Source organism: Trichechus manatus, unplaced genomic scaffold (genome assembly GCF_000243295.1).
Source record: "Trichechus manatus latirostris isolate Lorelei unplaced genomic scaffold, TriManLat1.0 scaffold00138, whole genome shotgun sequence".
Lineage (NCBI taxonomy): Eukaryota > Metazoa > Chordata > Mammalia > Sirenia > Trichechidae > Trichechus > Trichechus manatus.
Genome location: NW_004444074.1, coordinates 3,214,994 through 3,241,023, shown reverse-complemented (window position 1 = coordinate 3,241,023; position 26,030 = coordinate 3,214,994). Strand labels below are relative to the sequence as shown.

Sequence of the window (26,030 nt, the reverse complement as noted above, 5' to 3'; positions counted from 1 at the left end):
CACACACACACACACACACACACACACACACACACACACACACACACACACACACACACCAACTTTTAAAATGAGTTGCTCCCTATAGTACCACCTTTTCATTCAACCCACAATTACTTACCCAAGGCAAGTAGAAACTTCAAAAGTACCTCTAAATTTCCCTAAATTCAAATAGTACAAAGACAGCTATAAGAAAAGTAACTGTACATCTTGATTTGTCCAGGACAGTACAGTTTTGTGCCTGTCCCAGGGACCCATCTGGTTTGGCATTTGTCCTGGACAAAGTGGCCATGGTCACCCTAGCTATTCCCAAGGGCCTACTCCCTAGTCTCACCTCTGACTTCCCAGGGCCTTCTGGGGAAGAGTGTGGGTGCAGCATCAGCTCCGTTCCCACTGGGCCAAGGACGGGGGGTACTGCTGCAGGTGGGCAGCCTGCTCCATTCCCAAATACCCCAGGGAGGGAGGCAGGGCAAGGGCAGCCCTCGGAGGAGCTCATCTCCTCCTCAGGCTGGCCAGCTCCTACTCACTGCCTGGGAGAACTTCCACTAGAAACCCATCTGAGTCAGGGTCTCTTTTTTGTTCTTTGGATAAAGGTGCTGAGGGAAAAGGAGAAGATGTTGATAATAAAAATATTGACCTCACGGGGTTTACTTCTAGGAGGCCTCCAGACATGCTCGTTCCTGACAGCATGTGGCTTCCCAACGCTGTGGGTACCCTCCAGCTGGGCACCTGGGCCAGACTAGGCCCTGCACAAAGGCCCCGTGATGTGTACGATTTCGAGAAGAGGCTGCCTTGCTCAGCATGGGGAGATCTTTGGGGAATGCGGAGAACCTAAAGATTGATCCGCCTTGGTGGTGGGGAGGCAAATTCTACTGCTGCAGCAAGATTCCAGCTGAGTTCTGGAGGCGGATTCCCAGCAGTGGGAACTCACCCCAGGGGAGTCGGGTCCTTCCCACAAGAGCTGGCTAAGCGGGGAGGGTGGGGGGATAGGATGGGAGAGGGCACAAGTCATGGGTGTTCTGAGGCCCTGAGAGCTGCCACCTTGCCCCAGGCCACAGAGCATCCACATCATCTGTCTCCAGAGCCATGCTCTTCTTCCTAGGGTGGGAGAGACACCCCAGTCCCTGGGGCCTGCTCTGGAGGGGGTGGCAGGGTTAGAGGAGTGGAGAGAATAGGCCTAAGACAGTCACATTTCCAAAAGCCCAGGTGTCCGTGAGCGAGATCTGTGCCTAGGGCGTCTCCTGAGATCCCTGCCCGTTCCCAAGTGCCATGAAAAAGACGTCCACAAAAGACAATCTAGTCACCAATAGTGACTCCTAGCACCCAGGACACAGCCAGGCCTGGAGCTTAGCATGGCCTCCTAGGGGTTTTTGCAGAAAGGTGCCTGGTCTTTCAGGTGCCTTTAGGAACACGGGGCCCTTGGGACCCAGAACCAGCACAGAGCTTAGGGCCAGCCACTCTGGGCAACCCGGGCTAGATGGCACTGTATCCAGACCACTCCCAGGGTCACCTCCTTTTTCCCTTTCCCCACCACACCTTCCTCCCTGCCCCTACTGAGGGGTTCCAGAAGTGAAGGGGGATAAGGCAGCCATAGTGTTCCCGGTGCCAGTCCCAGGAGACCCTTGTGAGGGGTGGCTAAGGGCCCTGGAGCCTGGAAGACTGGCTGGCCCTGCCATTCACAATCCCTGTGTCTTAGGGTGAGTGTCCACCTCTCTGAGCCTTGACTCCTCATCTATAGAGCGGGGACAATCACCTCTACCTCAGAGGACTGCTCTAAGGGTCACACATGGTCATTTACACAAGCACCAGAGGGTCCACAGAGGTAGGGGCATTAAATCCTGACCAGCCTCATGGGGAGCTGTATACTACAGGGGCTGAGCTGTCCCTACAGCCCATGGGGTCCCCAGTGGTCAGCCAGCAAGGTCCTCAACAGACAGGAGGGATGCCCTCCTCAGAGAGGCTGGGCCTGGGGAAATGCCTGGGGAATTAGCTGGGGCCAGGGGTTCCTGGAGAGCCCTGAGATTCACAGGGCCAGGTCTGTGCCAACAGTGCCAACCTCCACATCCCACCTCCACCCTGTCTCTGAGGCTGGATGGAGCTGGCTGTGGCTAGAAGTGGGAGCCTAGAAGCACACAGCCTGTCCCCGGAGGCCTCTCCAGTCTCAAGAGCCCCATCACCTGTCAGCAGGTCCCAAAGTCACTCCTTCCTCTGTAGGAGGTTGGCAAGGGCTGAATTCAATGCAGCCGAAAAGGCCAAGACATCAAGACACATGGGGGAGCCGTCAAAGCCACCGAGAGGCTGACAATGCCCACTGCCCAGGCTCCCCAGAGGGGGTGCGGCAGGGCCCAGGCGTTACCACTTCTTTTGGGCCTCACCCTCACCCACCTCAAAGTCACACACGCCATTACTCTGCATTTTCCTGGCGGCTCATGTACAGAGGGCATTGATTCTGGGTGACAGAGCTTCTATGATTCCTCAGGAGAGGGAAGACCCTAAATGGGTAACCATGGAGATTTATATGTCTGAACCCCTCAATGGCTAGCATCACTGGGAACACATGTGCTACTGATTGAATTGTGTGCCCCCCACCCCCTGCAAGATATGTGAAAGTCCTAACCCATTACCTGTGAACCTGACCTTGTGTGGAAAGAAGGGTTTTCTTGTTACGCTAATGAGGTCATACCAGAATAAACCTAATCACTTGAGTGGTGTCTTATGAAAAGGGTAGAACAGACATGGACACGCACTAGGGGGAAGACAGATGCCATGTGACAATGGAGCCAGATGCATTTAACAAGCCCAGGAACGCCAAGGATCGATCACTGGCAGCCAGCCACTAAAGCTGAAGAAACAAAGAAGATTCTTCCCCTTGAGCCCTGGATTTGGGCTTCTTGCCTCCAGAATTATGAGAAAATAAATTTCTGCTCTTTAAAGCCACCCACTTGTGGTATTTTTTGTTACAGCAACACTAGGTAACTAAGACAACATGGTAGGTGATCAATGAGTACTCGTTAAACCAAACTGTGTAGAGGTATGAGCAGCTGGGTGGAGCCCAATCACAGGAGCCTGAGGCCTGGGTTCCATTTCTGGCTTGGCTACTTGCTGGCTGTGTGACCTTAGTTATTTAATTTCTAAGCATCATCTAAAAACAGGGACGAAAATACCTATCTGGCAGCACTGCTGCACGGAGTCTAGAACGACGCCTCGCACCTCGCACATGCTGAAAACACCGCAAAGGTCAGAGGGGAACAGACTGGTGTTAGGTGTGGGCTCTGGAGGTGGACTGACTGGATTCAAATCCTGGCTCCACTACTTACTAGTTCTGTGACCTTAGGTAGTTTATTGAAACTCTCAGGGCCTCAGTTTCCACATCTATAAAATGAAATTATCTGTTATTAGGATTAAATGAGTTGGTTCCTGTTAACCACTTTGCAGTCTCAGCTCAAAGTGCTCAATAATTCTGAGCTGTTATTGTCATCACTGTGTTGAGGGAAGACAACCAGGGTGCCCCCTGGCCTACTGGCTTCTGTCAGCCCCTGGCACCCTTCTGCTCTGAACCCCAGTGGCACACTGGGCTGGAGGTAGGCTGGGCTCAGCTTCTGGAAGGCAGACTTTTGCATGTCCCAAAGCCTGCTCTCCAAACACCGGGTGCCTTTTTTCTCCCCACCAGGGTCCTCTTCTGCCCACTCTCTTGGAAGGTCTCTCTGCACTTTAATTATACCCTTTAATAAGTGTTAAGATGAGATGCTGCCTAGGGAAAGGAGTCCAGGAGGCTCTGAAGCTCCAGCTCATCCTCCCCCACCCCTGGCAATGGCCCTGCTCCCCAGGCAGTAACTCAGAGCCAAAGAACAGCTCTGTGGGGACAAGGCTAGGTAAAAATAGCCTGAGCGGGCACACCCCAGCTTCCCTTGCAACAATGCATCAGCAGGCACACATGGAACACCACTGCAGGGAAGACGGTGTGGGGCGAGTGGACACAAACCAAGCCTTGTGCGGGGGAGAAGCTCAGCCTGCTGCCTGAGCTGGGTTGAGCAGGCTTGGGGGGCGGGGGACAGGCTGATGATGAAGACCCAGTCAGCCCAGGAACAGAGAAGGACCCTGGTCAGGATCTCCCGGGGTCCTTCCCAAGGTTGGCAGAAGATTCAGTTTAAGGAGACAACTCATGGGTGCCAACACCCCCAGGTCCACAGGGAGGGGATGGGGCTACCTGAGCTGGGATTCTCTATCCCCACTGTGGCCCCTCATGTGAAGATGCCGGCAGCAGAGATCAGTAAGTGGTCGAGGCTATAACCTACTCCTGTTTGTTGGCTGCCAACCCTGGCTCTGAAGTCTGACCCTGCTCTGTAGGCAGTGGGAGCAGCGCTCATCAGAGCCAACAAGCCACTGGGTCAACAAAGAGTTGCCCAGGTGCCACCCAGGGAGGCTGGTGCCTCAGCTTTGCCTCCTGAACAAGAGTAGCCTCAGCGCAGATGAAAGGCCTTGACTCGCTCCCCCCACAAGGGCAAGCACGGGAGCACCGGGACACCAAGCCACCAGGGTTTGTCTCTGTCTCAGCTAGCCCCGGGGACTGACCTCATACTGCAGATCAAAGCTCTACACTCCCGAGCTTCCTGCTCTGGCAGGGGAGGCCTGGGTCAGGAAGACAGGACAGATCGCCCTGTTCCCATCCTCAGGGGCCAGATGAGAGCCTCCAGAGCCCCTCTCCAACTGTCCCCCCATCCCCAGTAGGTAGCCAAGACACCCTTCAGGCTCTCTCCTCCCGGCCAGGGGCTCCGAGGTCCACAGGGAGGGACTCAGTACTAGTTCAAGACCACCCCTCATCTGTACTCAGGGCTCCTGCCCCAGGAGCCTCTAGGAGCAGATCTCAGAGAAGGTGCCCAACCACTGCCCTCTACTTTCATCAGAAGGTGGACCTGCAGATCCCAGCAGGGGAACAACAGCGGCAATTGTTGCCTTGCGTGCTCATTAGCCTCAAGTAGAAAAGAATACGAGGGCTTTACTCCTCACCTCACTCCCCAAACGGAAGAACTAAATCAAGCCATTTTACAGAGGGGGAGACCGAGGCTCTCAGGCAGACTTGGTGCAGTCCTCCGGAACCTCAGGCTGGTACTGAACTGAAGAGAGAAACAAAACCATGCACGTGTTTCTCAAGAACTCCATGCCATTTACATGAAGCAAAAAACGGCGGAATAACAAGTTCTGCTACTGAGCACAACACCACACACAAGTGGTGCTCAAGTGCATGTTGCTTTCTTTTTTCTTCAGGGTTTTAACTGGAACTCTTGAGTTGTCTCTCCTTCACGTTACCCACCCCCACAAAACACACACACTGCTGATAAAAGTTGTCACAAGCAGTACAAGGGGGAGGGGGACATGATGTAGCTCCCAAAAGAACTTAGAAAATGAGTTTAGCCCCCGAGAGCTAAACTAAAATTAACACCTAATGAAGCAGAGATGGGCATATTTCCTGAAGGGTAAGAGAGCGGGACTGAAAGTTATTAAGGGATATACAGACAGAACGTGTCCTCAATAAGGGGTTGGGAGTGAATGGTTTTCTGGGAAGCACCAATAAGAGAAGATCTGAGGTAGACCCCGGCAGTGTCCACCAGACACTGGCCAGAGGTGGTGTGTCCGGCTGATCAGTATGACCAGCCTGCCCCAAAGGCTGCGGGGCCTTGCTCAGCTGGCACCAGATGCTGAGGTCCTTTAATGTCCATCCAAACCTCTAACCACCTCCCCTGTTTCCAAGTTCACCCACCACCCTTCTGATGAGAGCAAACTTCTCAGGAGCCTGCCAACGACAGGGAGGGAAGGGCTGCTCACGCTCCTCGTCTGAACACAATCTCACTGTAAATGAATCAGGTGGCATTTTGGCTCTGCACATCCATCCGGGGTGCTCTGTGGGGCACAAGTGGCACCTGAGTCCCAGGGGTGCAGGAAGTGCCAACTGCATCTGGTCTTGAGTCTGTTAGGCCGCAAGCCAGACCCTGGACCATGGTGTGTCCCAGACGGAAACACCCCTTGTGGCTGGGCTGTTCACTCGCCCGGAGCCACTGTGACCTCGTTATCCCATCATGCCATTTCCATTCCAATAATATGTTTCAGCAGCAGTTAAAAAAAAAAAAAGTGTACTAAATATCTAATAGAGGAGGAAAAACAAAATAAAAAATACTTGGGTAATCCCAAAGAATACAGAAAAAGGAAAAAAGGATCAAAAGTCAGCTGGGACAAATGAAAAACAAACAGCAAGACAGTAGACTTAAACTCAATCACATCAATAATACATTAAATGAAAATGGACTAAACAATCCTAATTAAGAGACAAACACTGTCAGACTAGATTAAAAAAAAGCTCCAATGACATGCCATTTGTAAGAGACATCATTTTAACATAAGGACATAGATAGGTTCAAGAGAAAAGGATGAAAAAATGTACATCATACGAACACTAGCCAAAAGGAAAGCCGGCAGAGTTAATTAACATCAGACAAAGTAGAATTTAAGGCAAGAGATAGAAGAACATTTTTTAGGCATCAATTTCATAAGATAACACTCCTGAATGTTTATGCAAAGAGTCCTAGTGGCACACTGGTTAAGGGCCTGGCTGCTAATGGAAAGGTGAGTGGTTCGAACCCACTAGCTGCTCCTCAGGAGAAAGATACAGCAATCGGCTTCTGTAAAGATTACAGCCTAGGGAAACTCTATGAGGCAGTTCTACCCTGTCCTATAGGGTCCCTATGAGTCAGAATCACTCGACAGCAATGGGTTTAAATGTTTATGCATCTAGTAACATAATTTCAAGATACATAAAACAAAACTTAGAAGTAAATACTGGAGATCATAATTTACCTCTGTCAGTAGTGATGGAGCAAGCAAAGAAGAAAGAAAGAAGGGACATAGAATATTTGGCCAACACAGTTAACCAACTTGACCTGACACACACAGAAAACTACCCCCCAAAACTGCAGAATAAAACCATTAGGTTAAAGGTTGATGGGGAACTGGATACTTGCCCAGTACCAAAGAATCACCCTACAGAAGACTGGAACATGCATATGAACACGCATACCTCTACCATGGAGAAAACTGTTGTCACTTTAATGCAGTGATCAAACTTAGCACCACTAATCTGGGAACAACCAGACATGGGCCTCCTGATGGGATACAATACGAAGCGCACAGCATCACTGGTGATGTAGTCTTAACACAATATTTAACTCAATTCTAATCAAGCCATAAGATCTAACTCCTTGTTAACAGGAAAACAGAGGAAAGAGGAACATACTATGCATCACTACAGGGAAATAATCTTGACAAAAAGAGAACCTGAGAGTTTCTACAAGACAACTGGCCTAGTCTTTTCGAAAAAGAGAACGTCATAAAATAGGGAGCGGGGACCTTTCTAGACCATTGGTTCCTTAGCTTTACCCCGCATCAGAATCTCCTGGAGGGATCGTTAGAACTCAGGTTAAACCAGAGTTCCTGATTCAGGAGGTCAGGTGCGAAGTCCCCATATTTGCATATCTAACAAGCTCTCAGATGATGCTGATGTTGCTGGTCTCAGGACCACTCTTTGAGGACCACTGTTCTAGATTAAGGAGTCCTGGTGGCACAGCAGTTAAGCACTCTGCTGAGAACTGAAAGGTCAGTAGTTCAAACCCACAAGCCACTCTGAGGAAGAAAGATGTGGCAGTCTGCTTCTGTAAAGATTACAGCCCTAGAAACCCTATGGGGCAGTTCTACTCTGTCCTATAGGGTCACTATGTGTCGAAATCTCTGATGGCAACAGGTTTACTGGGTTCTAGATAAACCAACAGACAACTGAAGGTCATCCTTGATTACATTCCAGTTCAAAGAAACAACAACCACCATCCAACTGTAAAAGACCATTTTGGGGACAAATAGGGAAACTGAAATATCGACTGGATATTGGGTGATATTAAGGGATTATGTTTATTTTTGATAGGTGTGTTAACGGTATATGATTACAAAGGAGAATGGCCTTAGTTTTGACAATGGCATTGTCTAATAATGCATTCCTCTGAAATGGTTCAGGGACAAAAGAAAAGTTATACACAGAGATAAAGCAAGTATGACAAAATGTTAACTGTTGAATCTAGGTAGTGGGTATGTTAAGTGTAGCTTGTTGTGGTGGAGCTATAGCTATTGGAGGGGGCTGTATGGTCACGATGAGTCAACTCGACGGCAATGGGTTTAGATTTTTTTTTTTTTTTTTGGTTTGTATGGTAGACTCTGGAGCCACAGTGAGGTGGTGCTGCGAGGCTTCAAACCACTGTAGAGCTTCGCTTTGGGCAAAACCTTGGAGAGTTACGCAAGGTTGCTGGCTGACAACTGGTGGCCAGGCTGCCCTGTACCCCCACGCCCACCCCCACCCCAATGGCTTCCCAAGGCAGACAGTGGTATCTACAGCCATAATCAGTTTTCTCACAGGTCTTATTTTCTCAGTCTGTTAGAAGTAAACTTCACATAAAACGTGAAAGATAGCTCGCCTCAAACTTGCTGAACTGGTTAAGGAAAAATGTAAAATCTTTAAAAAATTTAGCTTCATTTAAAATGAATATGAAGTGAACTCATCCTTAAAGATACTATCCTAGAGGTAGACTCAATGGAAATATGGAACCTGGGGACCAACTCATTCTTTGAGGATGAAATAAATTCATAACAACAAGAGCTCAATGATGAGTGATCTAGATTCCAAATGAGGCAGTGACAGCTGAAGCGATAAGATGATCCAGTCTCTAGAAGAATCACGAGTCAGCACATCACTACAAGCTTTCCAAACAGAGCATTTGGTCAAGAGCCATCCCCCGGGGGCCCCTTGGTCTGAAAGCAGAACCACCTCCCCTCCACCCAGGCTCTCCTGGGGCTACCATCTCTTCCTCCATTGACTCTGTTCACAAGATCTCTTTTCTTCTCCTCCTACATGGAACCCCCCAGTATTTTTTTTTTAGAATCAGAATTTTTTTTTACCCACCTCCCCATCCTGATGATACAAGTAAACTCCTTCAAGGTTAATTCAACCTCCTAAGAGAACTACTACTGGCCTCCAGGACCTCATGGGACATTTTTGTCTCTCCTCAAAAAAAAGAAACAAAAAATTCTCTTCCATGATCAGTTTAAGACAATACTGTTACTTAAAGAGACTATATTTTGCTTGGTGGATCTATGATTATCAGGATGATGTTTTAGAAATATCATTTACATATGACATCTTCTAAGTGAATTATTTCCATTTCCTTATGTTCTCAATAGTCTAAGTATTGCATTTTAATTTTAAAGGAAACAGTTCAGCCAAAGACATTTGAAACTGCAAAGGCAATTTTTGTTTGCCCAGAGATGTATTTACTGTAGCTATAAAACAAATGTGAATTATTTTACCTAAAGAGTGACTGGTCTACAAGAAAGAAGATCAGCAGTTAGCCCTGGAATCACAAGGCCCTTGCAGAGAGAGCCTCTAATTCTCCGTAGCAGGCGGCCTCTGTGGCTAGCAGCACTCAGTAATTGAGCAAGATATTGCTAGCTTCTCCATGCCACGCAGTATTTCTGGCTACTTAAAATCCAAAGCAGATTTCTTCCTTCTGTTGTGGTCAGTTTGGGAAGGAGGGCCCCTGCCACTCCTGGGACACGTGTACCATGCTTGGCTGTGATGCCAGCCACCCTCTGACATGGCCAGAACTCAAGCCCTCTCCAGGCTGGCTGTCCAGGGTCAGTGATGGGGTCAGTGATGGTGACTCAGTAGGGGGGCCCAAGAAGATGCTGCAGCTGAATTTGGCTAAGTGGCTTATCTCCAAGGAAAATCCACCAGAAAGGTGGAGCCCGGGTCACTTTCTGTTCCAGCCAGGGCCCAAGGCCCTGTCCCAACAAAGCCTTGCCTCCCAGATCTGACTATACCAGTGAACCCACCCCCGAACAAAAAGGATTTAATACAGATCATCCAGTCTACCTCCTGCCTCCCAAAGACAGCCAACGGCCTTGGTTTTCAATTGAGAATGTACTTTGGAGGCAAACTGCTGAGGATTATGGAAACAGAACTTAAATTGTTTCCACATCTGGAAACTAAAGCCAGCAGCCAGCCCCAAGCATTCCAGGCATGTCAGCCCTCAGAGAAGCTGCAAGTCCAGGGAGGTGCTTCCTGCTAGTCTGGAGCCCCCCAGCACCTACCCCAAAGTCACACACAAGATCTCCTCATTGATGTCCAGTGGCCAGGTGAGCCACACCCCAGGAAAAAGAAAGGCAGCTAATGTAATACAGCGCCTCCCACGTGGTCTTCTCTGTGCTTTACAGAGGTGGTCTCATTTCTGCCCCTAAAAAGCCTGCCAACAAATAACATCTCTTTCTTACAGATGAGGAAATTGCATCCTGAGAGTTTAATCCATTTTCCCCAAAAGTTACACTGGGATTTTTCTTTCTACTCCTCTTCGCAGCCGCAAAAAAAAAAAAACGTGGGGCCATGCCAACCTGAATCAGGAACCATCTAACTTCTGTCACCCCGTCTAAGTCTCAAAAAACACTTGCCAAGTGCCCATCGGGAAGCTCCAGTTCCCACCAACCACTGCATCCCTGGCTTTCCCGAGAAAACCATGTCATGTGGCCAGGTGTCAGGGCAACTCGGATGTCAAAAGCAGAAAGAACAGGCTGCCAGCTGAAAGGGACACACATCAAGGACTTCCGAGGCTCTTTGAACACGTAGCTATTTTGGGCTACAAATTATAGCTTTCAAAGATGTGGTTGTTTGAAGTAAAGGCTTAATTACTTACACAGTCGAGAGTTTGTGGGGCTTGCTTTGGGGGCTCCATATTTTATCATCCTGGTAAGAGGAGCTAAAAGCTCAGAGTGAAGGTGTGGGACAGGAAAGCAGTCACTGAGGCCAGCTCTCCCCCTCTGCAGAGTCTAGCACGTGGCATTCCTTCAGTGGGGTGCCCTCAAAAGAGGCGAGATGGAGGATCCCAGAGAGAGGCTGCTATAGCTTCAGGGAGAGCACTCCTGGGCCCAGCCCACCAGCAGTCCCCCGAAGGGACAGCACTCTAAAGCCAGGGCAGGCTACTCACCCCAGCCCTTAGCCACAGTGCTTGCAAGACCACGCAGAGTGCCAGCGTCTGCCCACAGCCAATAGCCACAGACCCACTGGACCTGGCCTTATGGAGCAGGCAGACTGGGACTAGGCAGGCCAACACTGGGTGACTCTCTTCCTCCCTATCCGCACAGCCTCCTGCAGGGCCCTGTTTTCATAGGCCTCCTCTGCCCCATCTTCTAGCACCACCATCAGTCCAGAGCCCTAGCAGTGTTCCTAGCAGGCTCGGTTCAGGTGCCCTTCTTTGTCCTGTGGCCTTTGCCAGGCCCAGCTACCCAGGCTGTGTGTTCCAGGCGCTGCTGCACACACTGGGCATCACGAGAGCACAGCTGGCCAGAGCTCAGTGTGGGGCCGTGGGCAGGCTGGGCCAGCTCAGGTCCCTTCCAGGTCTGTCCCAGTGGGGACAGGTGAGGCACTAGGTCTAGCTGCAAGCCAGGCAGGAAGCACCCCAGTGGGGTCCAAGGCTACTGGCAGTCCATTAGGACCTCCCTCAAAGAGCCTGTGAGCCCCCCACTGCCCCAGAACCGGGTCCCGGCTCCTCAGACCAGCACACAAAGCCCTTAAGAGGCTGGATGGAGTTCCAGGCCTCAGGACGCGATACTGCCACTCCCCTGCCCCACATGCTCCAAGCTCCTGTTCCACTTAACTCCCACCCCACCACCCTCCTCACTCCCACCCCCGACCCCTGTGCCTTGGCACAATTCGTCACTGCTCTGAGAATGCCTGCCCTGAGTGACACAGCAGGTCACTGCATCTGGGAGGCCACCTCCACCCTAGCACAGAGCCGAGTCCTAGAGCCCCTCCTCCATCTCTGGATGCACTCACCCCAGTGCACCCTTTCTTTGCTCCCGTAACTGTCCCGGGACACAGGGCAAGGTAGCACACACACCACAAGACCAGGGCCACATAGGGTTATTTACACCCAGGCTGCCTCATCCTCACTATCGCCCTCCCCACCTCTCCTACACAATTTTAGGGAGAGAATTACCCAGTGGGAAACCTTTCCATCCCAGCCTTGGCATGGCTAACCCATTGGTTCTTCCTGTCCCCAGCCAGGATTGTGTGGCAGCCTTGCCTCCAGGGGTCCCAGAGGGGTCCCCGAAGCCAACTGGTACAGGTTCTTTATAAGCGAAGATTCACCCCACCTGCGGCATAGTTCATTACACCCCATGGTACATGCAAGGGACTGAGGTACCTGCTTGTGCTAGAGACCCCCCCTCAGACCCCTACTGAAGAGGGTGCTGTGAATCCCTGACACAGACACCAAACGGAAAAGTCGGGCTCCTGGCTTCCATCAGGTCTCAAGCGGGAGAGAGGGGGAGGGCAGGGAGGAGGCCTGTAACAAAAACAAGGTTTAACACCACTGTCTCTCTCCAGCCAGCATATTGCTTCTGAGACTTGGCTCAGTGTGGCCCACCATCAGCTAGCCATCCCTGTGGCCTGTTCTCTAGGGCTTTGAACCCAGTTTGTTCAGGTTCAAACTCCTGCAGAGAATTTGCCTTTCTAACAAGTTCCCAGGCAATGCTAATACTGCTGGTTAGGGACCAGTTCTGAGAACCACTAGTAGAGCAGTAGTTCTCAAAATTCATTATACATAAGAATCACCTGGGGATCTTGTTAAACTCTAGATTCTGATTCAGTATATCTGGGGGAGGAAATGTGAATTCTCAGCAGGAGTTTGAACCAGAACAAACCGGTTTGAAGCCCTGCCTGTCTCCCCATGCCTCAAGCTCAGCCCCTTCTTCCCCCAGCACTGCTCCTACGTCCAACCCACTGCTATGCTTCAGCCACACCCTGGGCAGCTTCAACCTCACCCCTATAGGTGGCCACCTGGTTACCTCATCCCCCAGTTCTTCCTTCTCTTTTTCCATCCTGTTCCCTCCTCCTGCACTCAGCCATCCTGAATGAGGCATACCCGTTCCAAACTGCTCACACAGATCTGTTCATAGCACTGTTCCCCACCTAGAATTCCTCCATCTGTCTGTCCCAGGCGTTTACTTGGAGCCGCCTGTCAGCTGATGCTCCCTGAGCCCTTTGCATTTAGCTAAAAACACAAGGTGGTACTAAACATTTGGGGGAAAAAAATGGGAAAGAACACATCTGTTAAGCACCTATTGTGTTCCAGTTGTTTCTGTGCATCAGCCACTGTTCACATGAGAAAACTGAGGCTCAGAGAGGTTAAGCCACTTGCAAAAGGTCACACAGCTAGCAGGGCTGGGATTTGAACCAAGTCTGATTTTAAGGAGGGTCCACAGAACATTCCAAATGCTCCTGGCAATAGCAGTGCCCAGCACTCCACAGACAACACTCCGGATTGAGGAACAGCATCACGCTGAGCCCTGCAGGCCACGGGAACAGGAGCCTGCAAGGCTGGTGGCACCACAATGCAAACTTGAGCTGAAAGTTCCAAGGGCTACGGCACACTAGGCTTATGCCATTCCAGCCACGGGGCATAACCTACCCCCACTTCCTGCCACCGGGAGCTTCAAAGAGGCTACATGTAGAAGATTTTACAGAAAGGGAGAGGATAGAGATTTCAAAGAAAATTGCTAAAAGGAAACACGTGTAAAAATGAAAACTCTGGCAAAGCGGGAGGAGGAGGAGGGAAGGAAAGACAATGTTCAAGGATTATAAAGTGAGTCAAGAAGCTCTGGTAACACTGGTTTCCCTCTGCGACCCTAGATGGCCAGCGACCTCCTCTTTGCCCTTGTTCCCTTAACACCAGTGGAACGTGACCTGTGATGACACCCAGCAAGGGGAGGAGAAGGAAAGGTGCCCCCTCACACAATCCTGATGACCGTGGAGCCACAATCCATGTCTGGCAGGGAAAGAGCCTGAGGCTCAGAGAGTTACCTTACTTCCCAAGGCCACACAGCCGGTGAGCTGTAAAGCTAGAATCAGAGCCCAGATGTGCCCAATGTTCACACGTGTTCCCTCAAACCACATTCGACTGTCCCCTCATATAATACAGCCACACTACAAGGTAGCTGTACCCTGTTCCCTGAATAAACGAGTCAAATTATGTAAGTTCTCAGAGGTTACCTAGTTCCCATGTTTCATTAAATCAAAGATGCCTTTGATTTTAAGATGCACCATTATTTTAAGTACCACCAGGAAGAAAAGGCACTGTCAGTGAAATTACAACGTGCCAGCAAATGCACAACACATGCCAATTTGAGATGTTAAAATGTGCAGGAAAAAAAAAGTGTCTTAGAATCTGTGACTGAGTGTAAGTTGAGGGTGGGGAGGACTGAGCCAGTTGCTTAGACTGTGTGTGCGTTGAAGGGCAGACATCAACTCCACACAGGCATATACATGAACACACACACACACACACACACACACACACACACACACACACACCCCTGTTGCTGCAAGAGCCTTCTTTGCTAATACGTGATACAATCTTACAGATAATCACACAAAAATGTGCCCTGCCTGGTCAACAAGAACCCAATTTCTCCAGGCCAGACCTGCCTGGTCAACAAGAACCCGATTTCTCCAGGAGCCTGTGTTATCAATTCAAGGTTACATAAAGTTGCTGGGCAGAGCTGTCCTGACCAGCCCACCACCGGCCTGGCCAGTGTAGCCTCAGTGTAGCTGCAGACCTCTGAACAGCTAAGCTGGAGGGGCATGCCTGCCTGTTCCTTGGAAACCAACCAAGGGCAGTCACCCAGGGCGGCTGGGTGGCAGCACAGCGCACACCTCTGTTTGGCCCCACTGCAGATCTCCTGGGGCTGCAGCCCGCCAGAGGGGAAGTGTTCTAATGAGGCAGATACCGTGGGCTGGCAGTGGCAGCACTGCTCCAAGCTGGCTGGAGCTGGGGGCAGGTGGATGGAGGCAGGCATGGCCGCCAGCCGGAGGTGAGGTGAAAGGCCCACCCTCCCCTTGGCCAACTGGCAGCCTGTGGGAGGAAGGGCCAGATGCAGCCTCACACAGAGCCTGGGGAGCTGGCTGTCACCTCGGAATGGGAACAGGCTTTGCATCTAATTCACATATTGCCACGAAGGTGCCAGTCACTTCACTCAAGTGGCCCCAGCGTCTGCAGAGGCCAAGGTGGTTTACCTAAAAACACGGAAGCTGGAGGAAGTGGAGATTTGCCTCTGCTGAAAAGGCCCTCAGGTAATGGAGTCTTCCCCCTGACGCTTCCCTGTTCTAGTACTGACAGTGCTCCTGCTAGAAATTCTGGCAGGTGCTAAGGTTATGGGTCACAAGAATCAAACCCCTAGAAGCTTGCAGGAAATAAAAATAGCACCTCACTCACATGGCAGACACTGTTTTCAGTGCTTTACATACATTTACACAGTCAATACTCCTAACAACCCCAAGAGGGAGGCGCTAGCATCATCTTCATTTTATAAATGAGGAAATTAAGGCACAGAGAAGTTAAATAATTTGCCTAAGAGGCCACAAATTGTCAAGTGGCAGAGCCAGGATTTGGACCCAGGCAGCCCACCTCTTGGCGACTACACCTCCCTGCCTGTCTAGCTTCCTAACCAATCCATGGAGTGCAGCTAAACAAGCGTCAGGCCTTACTCTAGGTTATTTTAAATCACCATGGCTCGTTTTATCTTCCCCATCACCCTTTGAGATATATACTATTATCAACCCCATTTTACAGATGGAGAAACTGAGGCTTGGAAGTCCTGCAGCTAGTAAGCAGCAGAGCCAGGATCTAGACCCAGATGTTTTCTGGCTCTAAAACTTTTCTCTACTTTAGAAAAATAGGCATTGGTTCTATACGCTACCAGAATGGTGGACACATGACATTATTCATGTGTCAAAACCGCCAGGGGTGTACAACGCAAGGAGTGAACCTTAGAGAGTACCTCTCCACACGAGGTTCGGTGCTATCCACTGCGTGAATCCTCTGCCCAAATAAACCTCATCTAATAGAAGGAAAAAAAAAGTGAATTTGAATTTAACTATGGACTTTAGTTAATAATGTTTCAATATTGGTTCATCAGTTGTAACAAATGTGTCACAAGAATGCAAACCGCTAACGGGAAGCTTTGCAGCGGAGAGAAGGGGTAGATGGGAACTCTCTGTACCTATTACACAATTTCTCTGAAAACCTAAAATATGCTCTGAAAAATAAAGTCTATTAATAAAAAAAGGTATTAGGTGACTGAATGTGAGACCAAAGAGCCTGTGTTTTGGTGTGGACATTTCTCCCAGGAAGCCAGCGAGTAGGAAGGAGAAACCTGCTCCGACTTAAGTTTGGCGCAAAAAGCAGACTCCTCAGCTCTCCTATCTGACCCCAAGTCCATGGCATATAGCATTGGCTACTTGGACAGCTGGTGCCTTTGTTATGGTATTAGGCTTGCACGGTGCAGGAGGGTGGGGTGACAGAAGATGACTCAGGGTGAGAGAGTTCCCACCCACTCGCTCACAAACCCAGTTCTGTCTAGGGCTTCCTCTTTTTGGCCCCTTAAAAGAGAAAGGCTCCCACGAGTACAGCCGCAGATATTAAGAACTTCCAGAGCTTTGTTCTCTGAATAATGTTTACACTGATGGGAAAGAACCCACTTGTCTGGGGAGATGAAGAAGCAGGCTGAATCAATTAAGAACGTGCCCAAGAGCGGAAAACTTCCCTGTTTCTTAAAGGAAGCCAAGAAGTGGGGTTAGAAACATTGGCACAAGTTCCAGCCGGCCAGAACAGATCTGGGGAAGGAGGTCACGCGGACCCCAGAGCTCTGGACACCGCCACCTCCTCTTCCAACCTCTGTGCAGCCTTTAGGGGATGAACATAATCTGGCTGCCTACTTCCTCCTCCCTCTCTCCTCCCCTGTTCCCAGGTCATGGGAAAAAGCCAGGAAATGATCACTGGGCTCTGGGTGCTCAGTGAGGCAGGTTCTGAGTGCTCTTGTGACAGGCTCAGCACCCTACGAATGGAGCCTCACAGCCCCCTGAGGGAGCGAGGTTGGCCAGGTACCCTGAGTCCACTCAGCCATGAATGGAGCCACGTGGATTGGCTACCACCAAGTTCCATTTAATTAACGGTGTGATGATAAGGCCTCAAATACTTGGAGGTAAGGACTGTCACCTGCAGTCAGACACCTGGCATGAGAAAATGACCACTCCAAATGAAAACAGCTGACAAAGGGCCTGCTCTGGTGAAGAGTGGGCACCGCTCAGAGCATCCCCAGGCCCTCAGGCTCACTCTCTGCAGCCCGCCACCCAGCGTGAGGACTCATATCACACTGCTGGGAACTGGTGTCAGGCCCAATGCGGCAAACCCTCCAGAGGGAGCACGTGCTGGTCGGGAGACGTGGCCACAAACTCACTCCAGTGACACCCACCCTCTGCTCAGGGTGCTCCCCGAGTGGGATGCAGGCCTGGGCAACACCAGGAACACAGAAGACACCCTTAACCCTCAGCTGGAGGGGAGATGGGTGGGTGAGACCCAGTCTGGGCGTCCTGCCTGTCTCTCTCTCTCTCTCACACACACAGCATGGAGATTGAGCTCATAGCCACTTCCCAGGTGTGTGAGTGCCTTCCTTGGGTCCTTAAGAGACCAGGGCACAAAACTGTGCTGCCAGCTGTCAATGGGTAGAGGGCGCACCCTGGGCTAAGAGAGATCAAGGAGTCCATGACGTTTAGGAAAGAGATGAAGAAACAGAGCCCGGGGGGTGGGGGCAGCCAGAGGGTGCACAAGCATGGCAGCCAGCTCTTCCTGGGTCCTGAGAGCTGGACTTGCCTCCACCCCTGGTAGGAGCTGACCTGTGGGAACAGGGAGACAGGCCCTGAGCCCGTGCTCTGCAGCTGAGAGACACACAGCTCTGTGCACATCACTAGAGTGGTTTTTGCTGTTACCGATCCGTGTGGTGGAAACAGCATCATCTGCAAGAACTGTTTCCATATTCCCGTGGGCAGGCTTATCTGACCTTACCTGAGCTCAGGGCAGGGAAGCCCACAGTAGCAATGGTTACACTCAGACACCCTCCTCCACAATGTGGATGCCTTCACTGAAATTTCCTCCATAGGAAGGGTTGGAAGAGGGCAGAGCAGTGAAATGCATGTCTGTGCCTGGGGATTTCTAGTCTCTTTCCATTCTCCTACTGGGACTCCTGGCCATCACTTGGCAGTACCGGGTGCTCTCGTGACCTCTCTGAGCTCTTCCCCCTGCCCCCTGGGCTTACTCCTCTTCAATCACAGTGGTCCCTTGCAGTTCCATGGACACAACATGCCAGCCATGTTCCCACCCCATGGCCTTTGCAGTTGCTGTTCTCACTGCCTGTACCTCCTTTGTCAAGCCGTCACCTTCTCAGTGAGGACTTCCCTGACCACCCTACTTAAAAAACACAACAGCTCACCCCCATCACTCTCTTCCCATCTCACTTAAAAACCAGTTGCTGGCGAGGTGACTGACTCATGGCGACCCCATGTGTGTCCGAGTAGAACTGCACTCCATAGGGTTTTCCAAAGGCTGATTTTTCAGAAGTAGATGGCCAGGGCTTTCTTCCAAGGCCCCTCAGGGCAGACTCGAACCTCCAACCTTTCTGTCAGCAGCCCAGCACCACCCAGGGACTCCTCCATCTCACTTACTGCATATGTTGAACTTATTTTTCTACATCTTTGCTATTACGTGAGCTCCAGGAGGGCAAGGATTTTGTCTGTTGTGTTCACTGCTGTAATCTCAGTGCCCAGCACAGAACTGGCACAAATTAAGACACTCAAATATTTGTTGGATGAATGAATTCAGCCAGTATTTGCCCTGTGCCGGGCCCTGTGCTGGGGCTGGGTAAGTGGGAATGGGTAAAGGGTCTGTGCCCTGGAATGCCAACTACTGGAGAAGTCTGCCACCATACCACGTCCGGGAGATATCACACAACATCCAGTAGGACACAGGCAGGCCTCCAGGGCAATGCGCCCATCTCACCCCGCCCAGCTGGCCGTGGGACAGCAACACACATTAATCAAGCTGTGAGAACAGGCAGTAGGAGGACCTGAGTGACCGCACATTGGCTGTGTAGCCTTGTTCATGAGGCCAGTGATTTGATGCCATCAACACCCAGTTACTCTTGACTCAAGAGTCGGCAGAGCTAACCCAGAGGAAAAGGGAGCCCAACTCCAAGAGTCCTGCATGCCTGACACGGCCAGGGCACTGCGTCCCAGTGCTAATGCCAGGCTGCAGGAGGACCAGATAAAGCTGCCTCCTTTTCAAAACACATAAGCCCTGGCCAAGAGACAGAGCACAGGGCCAGAGGGCAGGCATCCCATGCCCAGGTCATGCCTCCCCTAGGTCTTTGATGCCTGCCTTCTGGAAACCGCTCACTGGCTATTTCACTGGGAGCTGCTCCTACGCCTTCCTCCCCCTCGCCCACACCTAAAATACATAAACCAAAACCAAAACCCACTGCTGTCGAGTCAATTCCGACTCAGAGCAACCCTATACTAGAGTAGAACTGCCCTGTAGAATACAGAGAGTGAAGTAAAATTCGGAAACTTCCTCAGAGCAGAATCAGTGGAGGTGGCCCCAGAAGAGGGACTGCCAATCCCAGGAAATGAGATTTTTAGTTACCTTGCAAGGAGGGAAGGTGCAGGAGGGTGGGCTGTGAGGAGCCCCAGGTGAACAGCTAAGGAGAAAGCCTTGGGTTTGAGGGGCACCCCTGGTCCTACCTGGAGAGGAGGGGGCTGGGAGACCATACAGGGGCCACTGTGCTTTAGGAAGGGGCACAAGAGGTCTGGAAGGACGGAAGGAGAGAGGCAGAGTGTGGACCTGTCCATATCCACCAGAAGGCCCTCAAGCTGTAGCCCAGAGCCTCTCAGTCAGGGGGTCCCCAAGGGAGAGGACTTAGAGGGCTACCTTATTTCTTCTTTTTCCCCCTCATTTAGCTAAAACTCCTTTCCAAGGACTGGTTACAGGCAGTCCCTCCTACAGTCTTCCTTGAGGCAAAGGTCATGCCTCCCAGTCAGCTCACCTGGACTAGCTACTCACCCTCCCCCCACAGTCCAGGCTTATCTCTCAGGCAGGCCTTAGTCATCCACCCACCCCCTCCACCAAAGCCAGGGTCGGGAAAATCCCAAAGCCCTCCTCTACAGACACTGAGCTGGGCTGCCTGCTGGTGCACCTTCCCCACTCCCCCATCTAGCTCAAATTCTGAGTTCTGCACTAACTTCCTCAGCCTCCAGGTCACAGAGATTGCACATACCCCACCATTAAGTCAGGGGGACTCAGAGACAACCCAGATCAAAGCAACTTGCCCAAGGACTCACGGGGAGTTGGGCAGGGCCAGATTAGAGTTTTCAAAGTCTCCGGGCAAACACCTTGAGGGCGGGGAGGGGTCTCGGTTCATAATATGCCCTGGGCATGTAATCAGCATACCGTGAATGTCGGCTGAGCAATATAAGGTATGTGACCAGGTAAGCTAGTGCTGGGTGTCTAGACCCCAGGCAATGCAGTGGCTCTCAGGTACTCAAGGGTGGGTTAGATGGTTACAGAAAGACAGAGAAAGGTTCCTAGGCAGAGGTTTCCTGTGCACACAATAAGTAGTCCTTGTCCCTTTTAGATCCCTTTGCCCCATCCAGGCAAATCACCCACCACTGCCATCTAGTTGATTCCAACTCATAGCGACCCTATAGGGCAGAGTAGAACTGCCCCATAGGGTTTCCAAGGAGCGGCTGGTGGATTTGAACAGCAGACCTTTTGGTTAGCAGCCCAGTACTTATCGACTGTGCCACCAAGGCTCCTTGGCAATCACAGTAACAGTATTTCACCTGGGGAAAGACCTGGGGGTGCCCCACGGGATATGCCAGCCCCATCCCCTCCCCAGGAGCCCAACTGACTACCACTACCTCCTTCCACCGGAGAGGAGGGCAGAACTCTCGTGGGTCACCAGAAACCATCCCAGGGGGTTGTCACACAAGATGTGTAGGATGAGTAGAGAGGCAGGAACCCAGCCCCCTCACCTTCCTTTGGGAAGGTGTCCTATAAATAAGTCAGTCAACAAACACACAACACTCACATGGCCTTCAGGGCCAAGTGGTGTGTCGTTTCCAGCCATCTGTGGGACAGCAGGCCCAGGAAGAAGAGGAACTGGGGGAAGAGCTGGTATCAGAGGGGTTAGGGATCACAAGGGATAGAGCTGGAGGCCGAGTAGGAGCCGAGTTCCCGACGGCACAGACTTGGTTTTCCAGCGGATCCTCCCCCAGGACCTCTGAGACGCTTGTCGCCAGCAGAGAAATGGCTGTGACAACAGCAACTACTACCGGGGCGGACCCGCCGGCTCCTGGGACACGGACTGCAAAGGGCTGGGAACCCGCGCACACCTCGGGCCTCGGCGCATCTCTGCTGGGAAGGGGCAGGCCCAGTCCCCAAACCCCGAACTGCGCTTACCCTCCCTTCGGGGCCAGCGAAGCCACCCGGAGGGATGAGGGAAACCGGGGAACAGGCTCGGTGCAGCCGCCAAGAGCTACGGAAAAACTTCGCCAGCGCACGTCTCTTTCGGGACCCGGCCGAATCTAGGGCAGGGCGCCGCGTCAACACTCGCCCAGGAGCCGGGCCCCAAGGGAGGTGTCCCGGGTGAACGAACCCCTTCCAGTCCGCTGGGTACCCCTAAAATACTTTTTTAAACTGCGCCAAAGAGAGATCATCCCTCCCCGCGCCCCGGGGCTAGTCCTGCCCAGTCGGCACCTGAGCGCAGGCAGGGACCAGGCAGAGGGCCCGGAACCGGCAGCGGCTTCCCTTCGGTGGCCGAGAGAGCCCGGTTCAGGTAACCCGACCTCCCAGGCCAGGGCCGAGAGGTCTCCACTCCCAGGGCGGGAGGGGGCGCCCCGGTTGCGGATGAAGTTCCGCACTCCGGTAACTTCCCGGACCCGGGGCCGTGGACTCGGCCAGTGCGCGCCGACGTAGCCCTGCGAGCTGGAACCCCTCGACTGCAGCTTACCTGGCTCCCAGGGGCTGGCGGGCTGCGCATCCCCCGTCCGGCCGCAGGTCGGGGCGCTGCAGAGAGCAGAGAAGCTGTCGGCGCGTGTCAGAGAGGCGGGCAGAGAGAAACCCGGCAGCCCAACGAGCGCAGTGAACAATCCCGGCTGCGCGCCGCAACGACTTACACAGTTCGGCCCCAGTTGAAGGCTACGGCCCCGCCCCCACCCGCGCCCGTTGCCGGGAGACCCGCGTGGGCCGAAGGGCTCTTTGTATCAAACCGGCGGTGACATCACGAGGCGCTCCGCTAGGGGGCGTGGCCTCGTGCTGGGGGCGGGGCTGGAGGAGGAGGAAGCGGCTGCCTGGGAACCCATGCCTACGGGGAGGCGCGGCCCAGGTAACCCCGCCCACCTAAGGTAGGGGCGGGAGGACAGGTGCTGAGGCGGTGCCGACCAATGGCCACGCGGCCGAGGGGCGGAGCTTGGGCTACCCGGCGCGCCTCGGGAGGTGGAGCTCGCCTAGGCCCGCTCGAGCCCGCGCCGGCGGCAAATTTAGTTACCCCTGGGTTAGTGCGGTGAGGTCCCTGGGATTTGGGGAGGCAGAGTTTGCATGCTGACTCTTCTGCCAGTCAGCGCTGTCCTCTCCAATGCCAAGCCACTCTCACTGTACGCTGTCACTTGCACTGCGAAATTCCGCCGAGGGCTGCCTGCCTCACATCTGTGGACCCGAACTAAGACCTGCCAACCCACACCACCAACCCCCAAGTATGGAAATCTCCTAAACCGATTTTCATCCCGATTTCGACTCACAGCTTTTCCAGTCTTTTCATGTAAAGTCAAACTATCTTATAATCGGTCCAGAATCACAAAACAAGTGACAACAAAAAGAACTAAGAAACGGAAACGGGAGGACCCCTCCTGCTGAATCCTCGTAATTATAATTTAAGTTAGGGAAAAAGTTGCCCTCTTCATAACTCTTCTCCATGATCCCGATTAAAGGAAGACTAAAATGATGTGATGAGGGTAAAGCAGTGGGCTGCTTTGCCTCAGAGACAGGCCCTGGTCGACAGACAGGGGTAGCTGGGAATTTACTTGCAGGTAGGATACTAGGGAGAAGGAAGTTGAGAGCGAAGAGCCAGAGAGACGGGGCAGAGAAGCTGTGTGTGCGTGTACCATGGTGCTGGACCAAAGCACCCCGGCTGCCTTTGCTGGCCAGTGAGGGCTCAGGGAAGGCAAAGATAGCAGACGTATCTTCCTAGCTGTCTAGCTCAGGCCAACATGAAGCCACCTTTGCCTGTCTCTGAGGCAAAGCAGCCCACCGGGGCTCCCAGGCCTGCTGGGCACCTTCCAAACGGAATAGCATTAGCTGTGGAAGGCAGGGCTGGGCGACACATCCTGGTCTGGGCTGCATGAGAGGGGAGACTGGAGGAGTGGGAGTGAGGTGAAAACTCCACTGCCCTGACCCTCCTCTCTGCTTATTCCTTGCAGTTCAGCGATCTGTGTGCAGAAGGTGCAGACTGTTTCTCACCCTCCTTCGTGCCCACTCTCACAGTCCTACACGCAGGAGCAGTGCTTTGGAGTCAGATCGACCTGGGTTTGAATCCTGTTTTCCAGCTGTGTGTCCTGGGACAAGTTATTTAACATCTCTGAGACTCAGTTTCTTCATCTGTGAAATGGGAATGGCACAGCCTACCTCAGAGGTTGTTACATACTTGGCACAGTGAGTACACTTAATTGTAGGCACTCATCGAAGGTGTGGTGAATGAATGACCCCATGCACTCTCGACCTGTTCTATCTGCCTTCCTCGGACCTCTGAGACCTCAGGTCAGAGATCATCCATGAGGTTTTATGGTTGTGGCTGAGTCCAGGAACTCTATCTCAGTTTCTCCTCTTCCCTTCTAAGTCCGATGTTGCCCCTAAGGACTGCTGGGCTCCAGAAAGCAGGCCACATGACAGGACAGTCCAGAACTGGGGAAGAGAAACAGAAACCAAGGTGATCGTTGCTTCTTTGGGCCCTGGCTTTCTTCCAGCAAAGGTCAGCAGACAAATAAAGACCTGCCAAACCCTCCTTTCCCCCAGCAGGGGCAGCCTGTTCAACATTTTCAGAGTTCTATAAAGGGGGAGCAGTGCCGGTAGGTGCCTCTTTATTTTTCGCAAGCAGGGTGGAGTGGGAAGCATCTCCGGGTATTCGTTCTTCAAAGCAGAGTGACAAGAGAGGAAAGTTACAGATCCTAGCATTGGACACTACTGCGTTGAAGCCTGCCCAATTCTAAAACGTACCATGAGGAAGTTGTTCAATGTTTCTGAGCCTCAGTCTCCACCTCTATAAAATGGGAATTAAACATTCCCTCTTTCAGTTGTGAGGTTTAAATGAAATGATAAAACAAGTGCCTAGTACAATGCCTATTGTGCTGCAGGCACTCAATGAACAGGAGCTCTGAGTTATTACCAGCAGCATTAACGAGCCCCAACCTGAATCCGTGGTTACATGCATGGGCTCTTCACCGGTAGGACTGAGGGTCAAGTCTTGGCTCCATCACCATGTAGCTGGATCACCTCAGGCAAACTTAGTTAAATTCCCAGTGTCTCAGTTTCCTCATCAGTAAATTGGATATAATAATAGTATGCCTTTTAGGGCTATTGTGAAAGTCAAAATAATCAGGACACGTTAAATACTTAAACCGCTTGCCATCGAGTTGATTCCAACTCATAGTGACCCTATAGGACAGAGTAGAACTGCCCCAAAGAGTTTCCAGGGAGCGCCTGGTGGATTTGACTGCCGACCTTTTGGTTAGCAGCCAAGCTCTTAACCACTGTGCCATCAGGGCTCCTGGAAAAATAAACAGTAGTCATTATCCATTACCATCATGGACAAGAGGCTGGGAGGAACCGAGGTGAGGATTAGAACGTGAGCACCTGGTAGGAGCATTTAGGACACTGACTTTTGAGGGGAGACTCTGACAGTTTGCAGTAGGGCCCAGGGAAGCAGTGATAGTTGGGGTGGGGGGGGGCTGACTATGTCTGAGGGTTGGGACTGGAGGCTTTAGCACAGGCTAGGGCTCCAGAGGGCTTGGTGTCTCTGATTCAAATGAAGACTTTGTTGTTGTGTGCCATCAAGTCAGTTTCGGCTCATAGCAACCCCATGTGACAGAGTATAACTGCCCTATAGGGTTTTCTAGGCTGTAATCTTTAAGGAAGCAGATTGCCAGGTCTTTCTCCCACAGAGCAGCTCGGTGGGTTCAAACCACCAACCTTTTAGTTAGCAGTGAGTACTTAACTGTTGTGCCATCAGGGCTCCTAAATTAAGACTAGGAGAGTGTTATTGGGAAATATAGCTATGCTTCCTGGGCACAGCCCCACCTCCGAGGTTGGAGGCCAAGGGGGTTAAGTTGGTTTCCATGGTCCCTTAGCATAGGTATGTTTTAGATGTCATGAAATCAAACCAGTTTAAGCTAGGAAGGCTCTCTGGATTAGCATCTAATGTACTCCTCTCCATTTTATAGGTGAGAAGATTGAGGCCCAGAGAGGTCCAGGCACTTGCCCAAGGGAACACAGTACAGTGAAGTGTCAGCAGACATGGGGACTCAAACTCAGGCTCCTGACTGCCAGTGCAAGCCGTCTCCTTCATGCTTTGACTGGGATGCATTACTGACGGGGGTAAGATAGGCAGGGGATGGGGAGTGGAAGGAAGCTGACTTTATCAGTGTTTGCCTGGCACAGCGAGTCTCCTAGACTCTCCTAAGGGGTTTGATTTGCCTTTTCAGGAGAAAGATTGATCTCATTAAAATACAGAAACCCTCTCCCAGGGACTGGATCCAAGAATAATTTTCAGACAGCAAGTCACTCTGATGTATTCTTTTCATGTCATGAAACTGATTCAGCCGTTGTTGATATGTGGGTACTCCCAAGATGTTGGACGCCAAAGCCAAATAGAAACAGACAGCATGTTAACAAGCAGGAGTTACCTCCTCCAGAAACAGATTTGGAAAACACATGGTCATTTGGTTGATATAGGTAAGGCTGTGTCTACTTTCCTCCTGCCATCACCGTATAGGAGTTAGCTCAACAAAA

At 51.7% G+C, this 26,030-nt stretch overlaps 1 protein-coding gene across 2 annotated transcripts in view; it reads right to left on the bottom strand.

The window, feature by feature from the left end:
- RAB11FIP4 (RAB11 family interacting protein 4) overlaps window positions 1-22,177 on the bottom strand; it is a 38,746-nt gene extending 16,569 nt beyond the window's left edge. Inside the window, exon 1 of one of the 2 annotated variants that reach the window (XM_023739643.1) lies at window positions 21,982-22,177. In XM_023739643.1, the coding sequence (XP_023595411.1) occupies window positions 21,982-22,011 (30 nt within the window). In that variant the 5' untranslated portion in view covers window positions 22,012-22,177. The remainder of the gene's footprint in view (window positions 1-21,981) is intronic. The other variant, XM_023739644.1, reaches the window with a different exon arrangement.
- Between the last annotated feature and the right edge of the window lie 3,853 nt (window positions 22,178-26,030).